The sequence below is a fragment of the Gopherus flavomarginatus genome, chromosome 9 (assembly GCF_025201925.1).
Source record: "Gopherus flavomarginatus isolate rGopFla2 chromosome 9, rGopFla2.mat.asm, whole genome shotgun sequence".
NCBI classification, from domain to species: domain Eukaryota; kingdom Metazoa; phylum Chordata; order Testudines; family Testudinidae; genus Gopherus; species Gopherus flavomarginatus.
Genome location: NC_066625.1, coordinates 23,821,530 through 23,840,440, shown reverse-complemented (window position 1 = coordinate 23,840,440; position 18,911 = coordinate 23,821,530). Strand labels below are relative to the sequence as shown.

Below are 18,911 nucleotides of genomic sequence, written 5' to 3'. Positions count from 1 at the left end.
TGCTACCAGGCAAATCTCATAATTAAGTGTTCTGGATTTGGACTTTAATGATGTGGCCCCTTTAAATCTCTTCTGTGGTTGACAGTAAGTCATTTAGGGAGAAACTTTCCCTTGATGTTGGGTAGACACTAAGTCTGATCATCCAAACCTGGACTTAAGGGTGTAAAATCATAAATGTTGCAAAGCTGGAAATTCAAAATCAAGGTCCCCAGTTTAAAAAAAATATAAGAAATGATACAAAAATAAGAAAACGCAGTCAGTCACCTGAACAACTTTAACTCTGGCCCAAACCTCTGCAATGACAAGCCTAGAAACTTAGAGGCAATGTGAGTCTCTAAGAACACACATGTTCATGTTCGCAGATGCTAAAACATCAAGAGCACCTCTTAGTAGACCACCTTCTGTCTTACAGTGATAGCACAATGGCATAGCCTTTGAACAAAATGACAGTTGTATTCACACTGCAAATTCCTAAGACTGGTTTCTTTAGGTCCAAAGGCTACCAACAGGAAAATACATATGGGGCCAGTTTGAATTTAAAAGAGCACATGACTATATTAGTAGTAGTAGTGTTACCAAAGTGCCTCGGAATCCTAGTCATTGACCAGGATCCTATTGTGGTAGGTATGGTACAAACAGGACAAAAAGACTGTCCCTGGTCCAAAGAACTTAATTAATCACCCTTCCTCAGATTTAAACATGCCTCCAAATGCTGTAAAAACAATTCCAGTACTTTCTTAAGAACCCTTGCCAATAAGGTGATTTTTTATTTTTTTTACCCTGAATTCCATCTCTGACGCTGCCCACCATCCACTAAAGGTAGGTCTGCGCTGTAATCAGGGAGCGTAATTGCAGCCTAGGTAGACATACCTCGGCTAGCTTTAATCTAGCTATCTCATGTGCTGATACAATGAAGCCAGAGCAGCAGGGGCTTCAGCATGGGTTGTGAGTTCAATCCTTGAAGGGGCCATTTAAAGAACTCGGGTAAAAAATGTGTCTGGGGATTGGTCCTGCTTTGAGCAGGGGGTTGGACTAGATGACCTCCTGAGGTTCCTTCCAACCCTGATAGTCTATGAATCACACACTCCATGGTTTATGTAGCCATACCCTCAGGAGCAGCTAGTTTTTTTTCCAGATGAGTCAGTTAGCCAAGCAAGGAGTGTAAGGGGGCTTGATGGCACTAAGTGCCAAATAGAACACCTGTGACTGATTGATTGAGGGTCCAGAGCTAGGATAGGATCATTAGATTCCTGGGCCTTACAGTCAGGTGGGTAGCTACAAGGGAGAAACAAAATCTTCTGTAGAGAGAAATCCACAAAGTGTGAATCATCCCCTAAAGGGCAGGAAAGGAAAAGAGAAAAGAAAACCTGTAAGGACCTAGGGAGAAGCTAGTGGCCTGAGAACCAAAGGGAGGCTGTGTTAAGCACAAGCTGCAGGGAAGCAGCACAATGGAAGTTGGAGGGAAGAAGTGGCCCAGGAAAACAGCAGTATGTATGAAGCAGCAGACCTAGCTGCTTAATATAGGGGTCCCTCAGTTGGAACCGGAGTAAAGAGGGAGCCTGGGCTCCCCTGCCACTCTTGAGGAAGAGGCATGCAAGCCGAGTAGAAGGAATGTTGAGTCCAGGTTGAGACTGAAGCCTGACCCTGAAGGATGGGCTGAGGAATAGTCCAAGAGGGGGCTGAAGGCTCTTTTGTATTGGGAATTTTTGTGAATTTTCAAATTGGAACCCTGGAAGATAGCAGAACTTTACGTGACTTGGCTGGAGGGCCAAGCTATGGAGGACCTGGTGAGAGGCAGATGGCCTGCAGAAGGTGGTGGAGACAAGGGCTGCTTGCAACTTTGCACCCTGACACAAGAGGACAAGATAGGTGGTGAGTACACTACCTTACAGGTGACTACACAGATGAAGTCCAAAGATAGCTCCAGGGCAGTGACTGGAGGAACCACCAGAATGAAGCTTTCTTTCCTGGCTATTGGGGTGAGGAAGAAGGGGTATGCTTTCATCCTTCCACCCCAGCTTCCCCTCTTCCATGACTCCTACTGCATTCACATAAACTGACTTAGCTCCCTCCCCCATAGCATTTATCTCTGTCTCTCCTTGTTGACTAACTTCCCACAGGATAGATTGGACTGGATATTCAATTATATGGCGAGACACTAGAACAGAATTTATGTGATGTAGTGTCTAAAGCTTTGACACCTTACCCATCATGTCCAAAAGGTAACAATCATATTCATGATTAATTTCTCAAAATTACTAGGGGTTCCTTAACTTGATGTGTTTTCCTCCTTCTCTTCAGTTTTGCAACTGAATTCCAGAGAGTTTGTGGGTTTTGTCCAAATAAAAACCACCTGCTTTGATTATTAGCTATTTTTGACAGATTAATTTATTAAATAACAAGTCTCATCATACCCGTATGAGGTTCTTTTCCACGTCATCATGTACTAGGTCAATCCCCATCCGTTTCTCACGGTTATATAAGCATTCCAAGGCTACCTGCAAGCAAACCAGAGGAAAATTTACATCAAATTTAGTATTGCACTATACAAAGGAACTTCAATTTACTTGTCAAGGGACCATTGAACAAATTGGTAAGAGGTGGCCTTCTAACAGAGATGGAATAGAATTGTACTTGATACTTTGGGGTGGTTTCATTGTATATAACGGATGCATGTCTATGATTTATGCTTATCTTTATTGGTGTTTGCTTTCTAAGGGCAAGCTGCAGGACATGCTCCTGAATTTTGATTTTTGTATTTGTACTTGCATACAAGTTTCTGGCATAGAAATAACTTTCATAGATAATATTCTACAAGTTTTATAAACTCTAACTCAAGACTTCTGATGTTTTTAGTGTTTGCTGACATCCATTCCTAAACAGCAAAACTTAAATCCATGTTAATGCAATTTTTCTGTTGGAATTAACTTTCATCTCAGATCTTCAAAATGCAATCTCTAGGGCTATGTTTTGGTAAAAATAAGAGCTAGGCTTCAGGCTGGTCTACACTAGGAGGGTGGATCAAACTAAGATATTTAACTTCAGATATGCGAGTTGAAGTATCCTGGCTGTCCTTACGGTGGCAAGTCGACTGCCATGGTTCCCCTGTTAACTCTGCTTACTCCTCCTGCCGAGGTGGAGTACGGGTGTCGATTCGTGGATCGATTTATCTTGTCTAGACGAGACGCGATAAATCGATCCCTGATAGATTGATTACTACCCGCCGGATCGGCAGGTAGTATAGACGTACCCTTAGACATACTAATACATTCGGTATTAAGCTAGAACTCTATCCGTTTGCTTTGCCTGTTCCCCAAACCGGTTTAGAGAACAGTAGCTACCTCTGACCCACCTTCAGTGGCCTTTGTGCCTCATCAGCAGCACACTCCAGCCGCCTCTTGGCTGTTTCCAGGGCACGAGTCTCCGTCAGTAGACGCTCTAGCTCATAGGTCAGTTCTGACCTCCAAAAATCGATGTCAGAGAGTCTCTGTCCTAGGCTCCTTCCAGTGCTGTCCTGTGTCTGCTGGGTCAGCTGGTTTTTGTCTTGCATCAGTCGCAAAGAATCAGCATTCATCCGGCCAGCCCAGTGCCGGCAGGACTCTGATCCTTTGTATTGAACCATGTTTGCCTGGTACCAGTCACAGGGGGAGTAGCGAGCATATAAAGCAGACCGCACTGAGGGCAGTATAGTGGGTGGCCGTAAAGGGGCAGAGATTCGCATACTCCCCTGCTCACCTGAGTTGGTGGGGACTGCAGATACTCTGTAAAACAGGCTGGGTCTCCATGAGTTGAGGTAGCGGTAACCTGGCAGGTAGTAAGATTGGTAACTGTCCTGAGTAGTGCTGGTGGAGACTGGCTCAGGGAATAAGTAGCTCTTTTTGGGGCCACAGTAGCTGGCTGTCTGAGTGGTTCCAAGGAACTCCATCCTGCTCCTTACCTCATACACTCACCCTTACTTTCTTTGTAACCCAAACACTGCAGCCTGTGTAGCTTCAAAGCCCGAAGAGGAATGGTTGTATCTCCTGGCCAGTGCTGCTTTTATTGCTTTATCCTCTGTGACTCAGCGATGTTGTCATAAAGCCTGCTGAGGACATCATTATCCACAAAGGATCCTTAAGCATGCTCAGGTTGGCTTTATTAAACAAACAAACCAACTGCACTGAGGAAGCAGGTTGCTTTGAAAGACTGCAGAGGATTGTTATTAACTGCATAAGCTCCCAGTGCAGATGTGTGCTCAGGTTCCTGGGAACATCTGGCTCACGCCAACCATGCTTAAAGGCTTAACACTGCCTTTGGCATAGTCACCCCCAGACAAGTAACTGTATAGTTATCTGTACAAATGACTTAGAGAACTGGCTGCGTGTGGATAAAGTAAAACTGAGTAAAAATCTCAGGCTTTGCCTCTGTTTGTGCATTTACATGAGGGTTTTTTTGTAAGGTGGAGAGCCCTCTCTCATGCCTCCTTTTAACTGTCTTATTCCCTCTCATTTACAAATATTTACTAAAATCCCATACTGGAAAAGCATTTTTCCCATTTCTCCTCTCTATATTTTGTCCTCTGTCTTACATCTTGGTCTTTCTTAAATCCACTGCTTTGAGACCTCCATGTGGCTCATCCTCATACAAGGAATTTTGCAGATAAATCATTTGTTTCAATAGAAATAATATTTCTCTCAAACAATATTCCTTAAATTGCTGCAGATTGGTTTCAAAACTGTAGGTGTTCAGTTCTAGAAAATGACCCTCTTAGCTTTTTGTCTGCAGCATATGAAACTGTTTAATTTTCAATTTGGGGAAATATACTGTATATGAGCATTAGTTACACTGTGGCACATTCCTGTCTGGGAAAACTAGAGAAACACTGTCAGTTAATTTGGGCTCAAAATTAGGAGGGATGGAGGTTCGGTTTTGGGGTTTTTTTGTGTTTTTAAAAATACTTCTTAATGTAATTTCCCTGCAGTGTTAGGAACACATTCAGCAGCATTGGGTTAGCATGCTAAACCCAGGGAATGAAGCTACATCAACTTCACTGGAAGTTGGATTGGGCTTTTTAAGCAGAGAGAGCCTGATTCTGCAAAAGCTTGTGCATAGAAGTAACTTCACTCCTAGGAGTACCCCAATGAACTCCCAGCTACTCATTGGTGTAAAGTTATTCATGTGCATCATTGGTTGCAAGATTGCTGTCAGAATTCATCACTGACTTCAATCCCAGCCAAACACTTCAAAGCCTATTCCCAGCCAAGATGCACCCGTGAAGGAGCTCCTACTGTCCCAAGAGAGGGACGGTTCTGTGGCACACTCCTTCCCCAGGGTTCTGTGGCACACTCCTTCCCTGGTGTTCCCCAGAGGAGAGCCTCTAAATGATCTCTCAGAAGCAGAAAAGATAACCTGGGCCTGCTGTTTACTTTTTGAACTGGGCTAAGGCCCTGTTCAGAAATTTATTTGAGCACATGCCTAACTCATAAAAAGTCCCACTGATTTCAGTGGGACTAATCACATGTTTGAAGCTAGGCATGTATTTACATATCTTGCTGAACTGGAGTTTAACATGAAGCCAGGTGTTTCATATGGAAGGCAATGCATAAACTTCCCAGATATTTAATTCATCTTTCACTTTGTTTCCACTTCAATCTAGACCTTTGAACATGCTTGAACATTACCTCCACCCTTTTTATTTTGGTTTTCCATATAAGCAGAACAACTGGCCAGATAATTAAAGAGCAATAAATGCAGAAAACATGTAATTATCATATGGCAATAAGCATATCCCTGTTGTGGGTATATTTGAAAGGAAAAAATATAGAAGGGAAGAATGTCTATTGATGATAGTGTAGACACCAAACTCTACTGAAGAAGTTTAATGTTAATATTTTAAGAGGTTTCCTTCTAGTGTGCCTCTTATTAGCAAATCAAGAGCTATTTAGAAAGCCTGTTTATTTTGATTGAATTGTTTGGGTTTTGATTGAATTGTTTTGTTTTTAAATCAGCAAATGTTAAGTGGAAAATGCTTGTGTTTGACAGGACATAATTTGCAATGTTGTGTTTAATTTTTTTTTCCTATAAAGATCAATTTGACTCTGAACTGGGAAACCTAAGCTGCCAACATTGATTTTTATTCCTTATAATTTTGATGGGTATTGAGATTTATTTTCAAGCATTTTTCTGATTTTTACTGATATTAAACTTTCACAGTTGCAGAAAATTATGGGGGGACCAGACAATAATTGACAGGAGATGCTAAAGCTTTAAAACTGTTAAAACACAAATTGTCAACTTTACATGTCAAAGTATATAAAGCAAATATCCTTAAATCAAACTCTTAAGTTCTCAAGCAGCATTTTTCTTATTTTCCTATATGTAAATTTTGATATCGATGGAACTATTTTTCATTGATTTGAGTGCGTATGGTAAAATCCTTCCAAACTTATCTGTATAACATTTTGCCAGGATCAGACCAGCTGGAAATGTTTCCTCTATCCAAAGTGTTAACTGAAATATTCCTAATGTAAAACGAACATATTGTGGAATTGGCCTTTCAGTCTAGCAGCAGTGCAACAGGTTCCGGTGTTGGGTATCTGAGGGCTTGTCTACACTTACCGATGAGCCGCGATTGATGCATCGGCAGTCGATTTAGCGGGTCTAGTGAAGACCCGCTAAATCAACCGCAGATCACTCCCCCGTTGATTCCTGTACTCCACCAGATCTAGAAGAGTAAGGGGAGTCCACAGGAGAGCGTCTCCCGTCGACATCGTGTAGTGTGGCCCCCGCGGTAAGTAGATCTAAGCTACGTCAATTTGAGTTATGCTATTTGAAGGCATATGACTCCTTTGAGGGAAAAGAATATAAATATCAAGCAAATTAAATTACTGTTGGGGGATTCCTTAATTAACGCTTGAAGAAGCTGGACAAAGTAGCCAAAACTCTGTTCTGTGGGCTTGAGTAGGACTGAGCCAGAGGAGTTTCCAGGCAGCCAAGGCCTTGCCTCGAGGAAATCTGAGACAGACCAGAGGGCTGAGGAGACCAGACCTGGAGAGAAGAAGTTACCCATAGAATGGGTAACCACCTTCCCTGTTTGCCAAGCAGGAACTGTGAGAGGCTAGCACAGGGCCTGTTTGTGTATGTTTGTGAAAGAGAGGCTCACTAAGAGGAATGTATAGCTCTTAATGTATCGTTCCTTAATGTCTAACATAGGAGTTATGTGCTTAATGTAACCCTTTACTGCTTGTGTAATTCCTTCTCAAATAAACTACAGTGTATGCAAGTTAATTACTGTGGACCTTTTTCACTGATATGACAGTAACCTGCTCCACTGGAAGCCATTAAAGATCCATTCAGGGGTAGTAGCCCCCTAGTGCCAACACTCAAGTGAAGGAGGAATAATACTGAAAATGGGACTTGCCTAATGAAATTCATTGGAAGGAAACTGTTATCTGCTAGTCAGAGAGGAGAAAAATGTGTTCAGAACTTCTGTGAACAATAGCAATGCCATTTTATTGTCTATACTGAGTAATACATGAGCTCTCATGTATCAAACTTTCTTTTTCAAAGCCAAAAGGTAATAAATGCTATTTAGTGGGCCAGTATAACATGACAGATAATCTATATATATACCCCACCCCTTTATTGGGTAGACTGGCTCAACTTTCTGAATGTCACCCACTAATGGCTGGCCTACAGAGTTTAAAAGTTGCACTACTTTTAGCTTTTGGGTTCTCTGCTTTGTATGCAGACACAGTGATGGGGTGAAGTGTGTCAGGATTATAGTAGCACTCACTGTTTTTCGTTTCATTGATTACTTTAGTAAGACTCTTTCTAAACAATGTTTTTTACAGTTTAAAAACAAACGCTACTGACAACTAGTGACAATTCCTATTGAGCTCATCTGCTAGAGACCTATGCTTCCATTCCCTATACTGCATGTGAGTAGTTCAACTGACAACAGTAGTGCTTCTTGATTTCAGTAGGCTTGCCTGTATGGATAGTTGCCCTTGAATGTTCAGAATGCATCAGTAGGCTAACAAACAATTCCAATATTCAAAGGCTTTTTACCTTTCTTCACTCAAAGTAACTTTGGTAAAGCAGTTTTATTTGTAAATAAATCCATGCATAGATATCACAAAGATAGCATAGGAATTTAGAAAGTAAAGGAAGTTTCACAGTAAACAAAATAATCTCCCAAAGGTAACATGTTACAGTACAATTCAGAAATAAATCAGTGTAAAAGTGGTAATGACAGATTAGTAGCAGACTCTCTCACTACAGATGTGCATTCATGGTTCATCCAGTCCCATTTGGACTAAATGAAGAAACTTTCCCTTGAAATTCCAACACTATCTTCTTAGAACTGGCATGTTTGTAGGGTTGCCAAAGACAACCAAATAGAATGCAAGGCGTGACCTCCTCAAATTCCTATTTCTCCATTACCAATAATTGGCATGGATATGTCCTGTGCTCTGAAAAGTCCCTTATGGTATCTGACAGTTATTAACTAAATAAACTAAAGTTGAAAATCTTTGAACATCCATAGTGAGGAAATGGCTCTTTTAGCACTATACAGTAGTGCTATCCAGATTGGTGAAGTAGGAAGTTTGATCACGTGACACATTACAAACACTAGTTGCCAAAACCCAAAGTGTCAGGCAGGTAAAGGAATTTAGAAATAAGTCTTAGATCATTTTAATTTTTTTGTCTCACCTCCCTGTAAAAGAGATCAGGTTCAGAAGTTACAGTGGGGAGTACAGACAGCCACCATCCTACCAGAGACAGAGTAGGAAGAAATAGAAGCTGATTCTTTACCTTATGCTAAGGGTGTTAATGTATCTATTCTTTCCGTATAGTGCTGTACTAATCTGATTGGTAATCTTTGATTAAATAATTATATCTGAGCCTGTTATTTGACAATCTCAAATTGTTAATTTCAAACACAGAACAGAAGATATGTATACAGAAGGTGCCCCCTATGTGTGAATGTTGGAAGCACAATCTGGTCCTTCCTATTTAAGAACCTTCAAGATGTTTGACAATATTTACTATTTCTAACTATTTTTAAAACTGATGTCAAGACTTCTGTGGTTGAGATCAGCAATTTCCCTTCTTCCTTTGGATGTGCTTTGGCTAGATACACTGGCATCAGCTCTCACGCTGATGTGAATGTTCATTTCTCATTTAATCAGCCTTGCTCTGTAAAAATATGAGTGAGCAATTTTTATGTGGCTCAGTATGTACATAATTTCTCCAACCCTATGATTTTAGGGGTTGGTTTTGGTTTTAAATGAGGTTACTGAAAAGCAAGTGACTGATTTGGATAAGGTACAACGTAACATTGTCAAATTGTAGTCACTGCTGCAGCCTGTCTCTTTCACATGCAGCAATTATTTTTTTTGGGCGGGGGTGTTAATGTTTCAGTTTGTTTTATGAGAACTGTCTCCAGGCACCGTTGGGATTGCATTTCCAGATGTCAGTATAAAAATCAGGGACTTGGAAGGAAATAGGTTAAGGGAGACTGAACACCACACATTTTTCCAGCTCATTGGCTAGATTAAAAATCTATCCATATAATAAGAATCCAGAATTGTCACTCTGAAGCCTGTAATATCTGTTGAGGCAGTGTGAAGCGATGGAAATAGCTACAAAAATGGTTGAGAGCTGGTTTATCAGAATATCACCACATTTAATCGTCAGTGTGATCTGTGGTCTGTTACCAGCCAATTTTTTAGTTCTCAGCCATTTATGAACTACACTTGTGTGGCAGAAAGGCTTGCATTTATGCCATGCCAAGAGTTCTAGACCATTGTGATCTCAGAGATAACTTAACCAATCACCACCCTTCCTATACAGATAACTTTCATGCAACAATTGCACTGGGTGTATGAAGGAGCAGGGCCAGCTCCAGGGTTTTTGCTGCCCTAAGCGGAGGAAGGGAAAAAAAAACAAAAAAGCCATGATCAGTGGCAGTTCCACCGCGCTGCTTTCCTCTTCAGTGGCAATTTGGCGGTGGGTCCCTCGGTCCCTCTCAGAGCAAAGGACCTGCTGCCAAATTGCCGCCAAAGAGCCAGATATGCTCCCCGCTCCCCTTGGCCACCCCAAGCACCTGCTTTCTGGGCTGGTGCCTGGAGCCGACCCTGTGAGGGAGACTGCACAGATGGTGGATTACTTAGATCAACTGCCACGGTTCTTACAGCACAGGCTTTCAGCTATTAGTTGCCCATAAAGTGTGGCGCTGAAGCAAATAAACCAGCCAACACATTAAAGACAGAAGAAAGAAACACCTGAGAGAAAGCAGGGAATGTTGTTCACCATATGTTTGCTGAATATATAACCCCATGTGCCCTTGAATTGGCTAAAGCTTCTTTTAGGTACTAATGTAATACAGAAATAAAGTAGTCGAAAGTGGAAGAATGATAATGTATACGTATAGCAGGACTAGCTCTTGCCATAGTGGTACTTTAAAGCAGAGAACGGTGTGCCGTTTCCCTTACCCATCACAGCCAGTTTAGAAGAGCTCCTGCACTGGTGACTCATGTATACATCAGTGAATCTACTAGCCCTCACATCTTTACTAGCCCCTTGAGCATATGACTGCTGGTAAGTGAGGCCAAGTCCACACTACAGAGTAAAATCGAAATTAATAAAATCGATTTTATAAAACAGGTTTTATAAAATTGATTTTACACGTCCACACTAGGGCACATTACTTCGGTGATGTGTGTCCATGGTCCCAGGCTACCATCGATTTCCGGAGCGGTGCACTCTGGGTAGCTCAGTAAAAGAATGGGACCAATAACTTCGATTTCCGTCCACACTAACCCTAAATCGATATAGTAAAATCGATTTTAGGGTTACTCCTCTCGTTGAGCAGAGTACAGAAATCGATTTTAAGACCCCTTAAAATCGATTTTAAGTGCCTTGTAGTGTGGACGGGTACAGCGTTAAATCGATTTAACGCTGTTTAAATCGATTTAACGCTGTAGTGTGGACCAGGCCTAAGACTCTCCTCTGAATTTTGGCTTAGATCCCTAACCCAAGCATGAGACTGAAAAAGGGAGGCTGTGCCTTCTGTCAACAGTGTCACCTTCAGTTTGGCCCTGCTGCCTATCTGAGCCTCAAGCCAGCCCTGGCCCCAGAAAGGAACTGACCAGGAAGGAGAGGAAAAGCATGTTAGTAATGTTTCCAGCATTGTCCAGTAATGTCCTATCTTTGACTTTCTGATTTCTTAGCGTGGGGGTGGGCAAACTACGGCCCACGGGACACATCCATGAGAGCTGCAGAGGTGGCACCTGTAGACAGGGTACTGTGCAGAACCACCAGGCCATGCCTCAGAGATAGAGAGGGGACATGCTTCTGGGAGTTTCTTGTGGTAAGCGCCACCCAGAGCCTGCACCCCTGAGACCCCCCCACCCTGCGCCCCAATCCCCTGCCACAGCCCTGATCCCCCTTCTGCCCTATGAACACATTGGTCCCAGCCTGAAGCACCCTCCTGCACCGCAAACCTCTCATCCCTGGCCCCACCCTAGATCCCACACCCTCAGCCAGAGCCCTCACACCCCTCCCCTGTACCCCAACCCCCTGCCCCAGCCCTGATCCCCCTTCCACCCTCTGAACTCCTCAGTCCAAGCCTGAAGCACCCTCCTGCACCCCAAACCCCTCATCCCCAGCCGCACCCCAAACCCCTCATCCCCAGCCTCACCCCAGAGCCTTCACACCCCCCCGTCCACACCCCAACCTGGAGCTCCCTCTCGCATCCTGAACTCCTTATTTCTGGCCCCACCCAAAAGCCCACACCCCCAGCCAGAGCCATCACCCTCTCCCCTACCCCTAATTTCATGAGCATTCATGACCCACCATACAATTTCCATACTCCAGTGTGGCCCTCAGGCCAAAAAGTTTGCTCACCCCTGTCTTAGAGAGTCTTACCAAGAATGGGGGTTTCATCCCGCTCCATCAAAGAGATATTTGTACTCAGAGGGAATCTCTAATTTGGAGGAGATTAACTGGATAACAAATACTTGCTTTTTAAATTGGTGGTGACCAGATATCCCATTTTGGCTGAGCCAGTCCTCTTTTTAAGCTCTGTCTTGGACATCCTGACTCTTGCCAAAAAAACAACAACAAAAAACCCCCCAAACCTGGCCATTTGGGAAGTGCTAGTGGGGGAGGTAGAAAGGGGCAATATGGCAGTGCCAGTGTGGGGTTTAATGAGGTTACATGTAGCTCCCTGCCCCCGTGACAGATGTAGTTTCATTATGCCAGAAGATGTAAAAACTGTTCCTCACCTTTTTAATGCCTAATTCTGAAGAAGGAAAATGCTGCGTAACTGACTTCCCTTTTTGTATGAAGAATTCCTGTTATCGTTACTCCTAGTATAAGAGGAATTGCTGGTGTGTTTAAAATTCTTTTGTAAATAAGAAATTTGTCATTCCCTCAAAAACTGCAAGCACTGAAACTGTCGGACCTGGTGTTAGGTTGAAGGAAAACACCCCTGAAATCCCCAAAAGATCAAATGACTGCCCCACATGAGTCTCTTACAGATTCAGTATTTTTGTATGTAGGCACACACAATGTGTAGGACAGCATAGTCCATATCTAGGTATCTTGTTGGAATAAATACAAATAACTACAGTCCATCTGCTAACTGTCTGTTCTGTCTTTGGTGTACTATCTTCTTCGCCCCTCCCACACAGAAACACGCATCACTGACGAGGGATCCTGGAGGTGAAACGGAAGCTGCTTGCATCTCTGAAAGGGCATAGTCTGGTTTGACTTGCCATGGGGCACGAGGATGTGTAGGTGGTGAGAGAAGCTTCCATAAAACGCATTATCCTGCACACACCTGGGCATGGTGAGGAGCAGGTAAAAGTATCTCAGGCATGAGGTTGTCTTCCCATGTGCCTGTTAGTCTGTTCTGAGGGGTTCTGGGAGTAAGAAGGGGGCTTTATTTTACTCCTATATCGTCTTTCCCACCCCAGAGAAGTGAAAGCTACCAAAATGCATCTTTAAAAAAAAATCTGACATACACAATTTAAAAAAACCTTAACATTTCATTGGTTGTTTCAAGTGCAGTTAAGATCACAAAAATAGCTATAAAAATGGCATGTGCCATTCTTCCCCACAGGGCCGGCTCCAAGCACCAGCGGAGGAAGCATGTGCCTGGGGTGGCACATGCTAAGGGGCAGCATTCTGTCCATTCTTAAGGCAGCACAATCTGGGTGTGTTTTGTTGTTGTTTGTTTTTGGCTTCCACAGTTCAGGCGGCAGTCCCAGCAGCTTTTTTTTTTTTTTTTTTTTTTTTTTGCTTGGGGAGGCAAAAATGGTAGAGCTGGCCCTGCTTCCATTATCAGTCAGTTAAGAGTCTTGTGCTGACTTGTAAGCTTAACAGTCAACACACTCAGTGTGAACCCTAGTTTCAAGTTATGTGGTGTGCGGCTCTCCTTGGCTTCCTACTTCCTCAGCCACCATAAACAATATATTTTTTTTTAAATATGAGCTTAACCATTTGTGTTGCTGATACGTGAGGTAGTCTAAGAATGTAGCTGTCTCTTCTAATACTGTCTGGATTCTTCAATACTGATAACAGTAAAAAGTTGTCTTTGTCAGTAGGCACAAAGAGAGACATTTTGGGCAACACATAGAGTAACAGGTTCAGTAACAACACCTGCAACATGTGTGCTATGTGCTTAGTACTGATATAATTTTATTTGTATGAACTTTTTTTCTAAAATCTATCTCAATAGGGTTGAAGTTAATGCTATGAAACCAGCTTCTGTTTTTCAGTTAAGAACTTTCCTTTAATTAATAGCTTTTAAATCTTTCCTATGATTGTGAGTTTCCGCGTGCAGTATTACTTCATTCAGAAAGACAAATCTTTCACAACCACTTCATATTGGATCAGTTCTCATTTCCTGTACCCTGATGTGGCCAAAATGATACCCATATGAAACAGGTTTCTACAGAATATTGTTTATCATATACAATAATCAATGTTTCAGGCTTGTTAAAGAAATAAAAAAAACTAGAAATAAGTGACTTTATTTTGTGACACGCATGGTGATTTGTCTAATGTATAATATGTAACAACTAAGTGAAATATTTTCTTATGCTGCTTGCCTGTTGGCAAGTGAAATCTGTGACTATGTGGACAGTTTGGCCTTCATACTACTGCATAAGTTAGTTCAGTCTGCACTTTCCCAATGTAAATTAAATTACTTGACGTTGCCTCTGTGCAAGTAGAACTAGGGTTGCTGAGGCCTGACAAGGTGAATCTTCATAAGCAACATTATAAATTTGGAACATTGGTAATTTCTCCCCAAGAAAATACACTAAAAATTATTAGATCTTCTTTTCAACCATACAATGCAGTTGCTTAACATTTTATTTGATTCATATGCTTTCACTATCAGCCATTGACAGTTAACAGTTGCATTCTAATTACATCAGTTTGAAGGTAGTCTGTGCAATAATTTCTGATACTCAAGATGACATGCTTGGGCAGTGCCATCTAGGTTCTAAATCTTTTTATAAATACACCACTCTATTACTGAAACATAAAATACATACACCAGGGATAGGCAACCTATGGCACGCGTGCCGAAGGCGGCACGTGAGCTGATTTTCAGTGGCATTCACACTGCCCAGGTCCTGGCCACTGGCCCGGGGGGCTCTGCATTTTAATTTAATTTTAAATGAAGCTTCTTAAACATTTTAAAACCCTTATTTACTTTACATACAACAATAGTTTAGTTATATATCATAGACTTATAGAAAGAGACCTTCTAAAAATGTTAAGATGTATTACTGGCACGCGAAACCTTCAGTTAGAATGAATAAATGAGGACTCGGCACACCACTTCTGGAAGGTTGCTGACCCCTGACATACACAAATATAGAAATTGTTTCTATATAATTTATATACCGGTCACCAGAGGGAGCATGACTTACACCCAGGTCCCAGAGCTGACGTTACCATATATAAAGAAGAGCAACAGAACTGTGTGAAGATCATGTTACACTTGTGCCTCTTAAGAGATACGGGTGGAGCTGGGAGGGAGGGGGAATTTGTTAGCTGTAAATGATTAAAACAAAGACAGGGTTTCAAACTTCTGGAAGGATACTACAAATAATTTTGTTATTCAGTGCCTCTTTTAAGGTGGATATATAGCCCTATTGGCTAAACAATATATTCTTTGTAGACAAACAAAGAATAAAATTGGAGGATTAATGCTCAATCTAGAGAGAGGCTCTTAGTGAAATTCTTGGACAGTGAAAGTTAAATGTAATTGCATATGCAACCTGTTTTGGCTCACAAGCTGGCCAACCTGTTATACATTTGTTGTCAGCTATTCTACAGCTCTACATTCATCTGGGCTATGGAGTTTGTAACTTCCATCACTTGGTTAAAAGGCAGATATAATGGTGGCATTTGGCATAAGAACTGAGTGTGCTCAACAGCTAAAAAGCTCTGAGAGCTGGTGGATGCTAGCTCCATGCCCAAACGCAACTTAGTGTCCCTTTAAAAAAAGGGGTTTAGAAACTCAAAATACATGTGCTTAGAATGTCTTTCTGGTTGGTTTGTGAGTTTTCCACTGGATTGCAGGGGGCGTGACTTTTTGGAGGAAACTATGGCAATAGGCTAAGCAGTAAGAATGGCTGTCGTCAACAGTTCCCACTTTATAGGAAGTCAGAGTTGACCATAAAATTGCAAAAAAATCTGAATTTGATTAGTTTGGTCTCTGAACTGTAAAAGATACCAAAAAATTCTCTGAACTTACACAACTGCCACAATTTGTCTCCCTGACTTCATTCCCTGGAGCTCCCTTTGATCCCCTTATTGCGTTGCTATAGCAGAGTCTGAGGTTCTGTGACTAGGAGAGAGGTCAGTGATCACATGTAATTGCACAATATATGTGTGAAACAGTATTATGTAGTGGTTGCCAAATGGAGATTCCATCCTTGTAATTCCAGAGCGGTGAGGCTGACGCTGTTGCAGTAGAGATTGCCTTTCTACAGCATAGGATTTATAATTAAAGCTATGTTTTAGTCATGGGTATTTTCAGTAAAAGTCATGGACAGGTCACAGGCAGTAAACAAAAATTCACAGCCCATGACCTGTCCGTGACTTTTACTATATACCCTTGACTAAAACTGGGTGGGGGTCTCTGGGGGAGAGGGCTTGGGGGGGCTGGAGCAGGCTCCCTACTCGGTTCCTGAGCTCCACATACTGTCTCCGCTTCGCCCCAAGCCCTGGTTCTACAGCTCCCATTAGCTGGGAACCACGGCCAATGGGAGCTGCAGGGGCAGTGCCTGTGAGCAGAGGCAGCATGTGGAGCTAGGAGCTGAGGGAGGGGAGTTCCTGTCACCCTTTCGTGGAGCCCCCCCACCCCCAGGTAAGCACTGCCCCAGCCCTCAGCGCCCCCCGCAAACTCCTGCTGCTGGGGAGGTGGGGGCAGACGAGACTGCCCCCACAGCAGCCAGTGCGACTCGCCATGGGGCTGCCTGAGCTGCTCGGGCAGCTCCAGACCAGGCACACCAGCCTCTGCAGAAGTCACAGAAAGTCACTGAATCCATGACCTCCGTGACAAATATGGAGCCTTATTTATAATTCATGTAAATCCATCATACTGTCACTTTATTTGATGTCCTTAATTGTGTACATAATCAGTTTGTGTTTATACTGTGTAGCACCTTCATTCCAAAGGATCTCAGATTGCCTCAGTAGAGTATGTATAAAACACAGGGTTTTGAGTTTGTATGATGAAACCACTAGAACTTTCAGGTAGTTGGGAGCCCCTGAAGCTCTGCTCTTGCAGCAGGTGTAATATCATGCTTCCCACCTGGTATTGCCAAATGTGTTTTCCAAATTCTGTAATAAATAACTCACAAGGCCACGAAGTTGCACCAACTCTTTGTGAAAGAGACGAGCTTTTGAGCTACACAGAGCACTTTCTTCAGGTCTTGTTTAATCCAAATCCTCCTCGGAGTTTTTTTCTTTTTCTTGTGGGTATGGAACAGTTCCAAATAAGCCAGCATATAGTTGGTTTGGGGGCAGGGAAGTGGTTAGAAAGTCGTGATATTGGCATACTGACCCATGAATTTCGCACTCACCTTCTGGTAGATGGTATTATTAGAGTGCTTCAAGAGTCCAGGCTGAATAAATCAGTCAAAGAAAATTAGTCACATTGCCAGATATGCCATGTGAGGGGCTGCATGTCACTAAGTGGAGTTGCAGTAGTTATTTCTAAAACACAAGACAATGCATGCTATGTTTCTGAGACTAGAATCAGTTCTTAAATATATAGAAATGTTCTCTTTGAAGTAAAGATGGGTTGATGGCATCTATGTTTGAAAGAAAACTACAATGCTGCGGGAAGATGGGAGACAAGATTGACTTGTCAGGCATGGTGAGAAGAAAGTAAGAAATATAGTATGATTGCTAGTAGTACTTGCAATTAACTAATTAAATCTTGAGACTTAATGGCTCAGCAATTTTAAAATTATGTGACTTAAAGTGGTTCAAGAAAACAGTTGAGAATATTTTAAAAAACCTAGAAATTTCCCCTGGTGGAATTCTGCATGACTGTGCATGTGCAGAAATCATTCCTCTCCCCTCTACCCCGCAGGAAATAGATTCTGTGGGAGGTGCTGCAATTACACCTTTTGCCCACTAGAAGCTGCTGTGGTGCCAGTAGAGAGGGCGGCTGGCTCCAGGTGGGAGCAATGAGCTGTGCAGAGGGAGGGAGCAGTGGCTGCCTTCTCACAGTGCCCTGCCTGCAAGGCCAGGTGAGGGGGTGACGGACAGAGTGGGGCACATGGAGCTGCTGGGAGGTCACCTAGAGTAGGGTTCAGAAGGGCTGGAGGTGGAAAGAGTAGGGTAGGGGCACAGGGGCTAGTGTGCTGTTAGCCCTGAGCTGGGGCTGAATGGGAGTGGGAGGGCAGGGTAGAGTTGGGGGCCAGGGGGAGGGGGCCAGGGCAGATGTGCCTGAATGAATGGGAGAAGCTAGGGGTCAACCAGGGCCTGCTTGGGGGTGGCTCCCCAAATCCCTAACAGTTCCTCCTCCCCATTATAAAATGATTGGTTTAAATATTCAAAACAATAATTCGGACTGTTTCACAACTGATGTTTTCTGCAATCAGCTGTTCCTAAAAAAAGTGTTTGTTTATTCAAAATCAAGTTTTAATCTTATTGCCACTAGTAACAGAACCTACTTAGAATCTTTACTTTAAAGGTGACTAATCAAATGGAAATACAAACAATGAGTGGCACAGAGAAGGTAGATCAAACTTGTATTTCACCCTGTCTCATATTACAGGAACAACCTTGCATTCAGTGAAAGTGAAAGGTGAAGAATGCCAAGCTGGTAAAAGGAAATACTTTCCCATGCAACACTCGTTTTGAAGCACATTGCCACAAGACATTCAAGCCAAGAGCTGAACAAGGTTCAAAAAGAGCAGGGCACTTACGGGATAACAAGAATATTCATAGTTGTTCTGTCCCATCCAAAATAAAGTGTATCTGTCTGGGAAGGGATATAAACCCTTCAAGACACAAACAAATCTTTAACTACTGGAGGTTAGGAGGAAACTTTCCCTGGGGCCAGGTTATCTTGCAGTAGGCAATTATGGGATTTCTTGTGCCTTTCTCGGAAGCAGCTGGTACTTACTGGCCAATAGTGGAGGTGAAATACTGGAATAGATTGACTGCTGATCAGGTCCAGTGTGCCAGTTTTTACATTCCTGTTAAAGGAGGGACAAAAATCTACTAGAATGGTCATTCATATTGAAATGAATGAGAAGACTTAAATTTGATTTAGGGATTTAATATGAAACAACATTTAGCAGCTGACAAATAATAGATTTTGATTATGCTAATTCCCATACAGGAAACTTCCACAATATTTATTTATTGGGCTTTTTTGCATT

General features: G+C 42.5%; 1 protein-coding gene across 1 annotated transcript in view; it reads right to left on the bottom strand.

The window, feature by feature from the left end:
- Window positions 1–3,925, bottom strand: part of TEKT5 (tektin 5) — a 54,489-nt gene extending 50,564 nt beyond the window's left edge. The window contains exons 1-2 of the mRNA XM_050966463.1: window positions 3,353–3,925; window positions 2,415–2,498 (exon numbers count right to left, since the gene is read on the bottom strand). Coding sequence (XP_050822420.1) covers window positions 2,415–2,498; window positions 3,353–3,925 — 657 coding nt within the window. The remainder of the gene's footprint in view (window positions 1–2,414; window positions 2,499–3,352) is intronic.
- Between the last annotated feature and the right edge of the window lie 14,986 nt (window positions 3,926–18,911).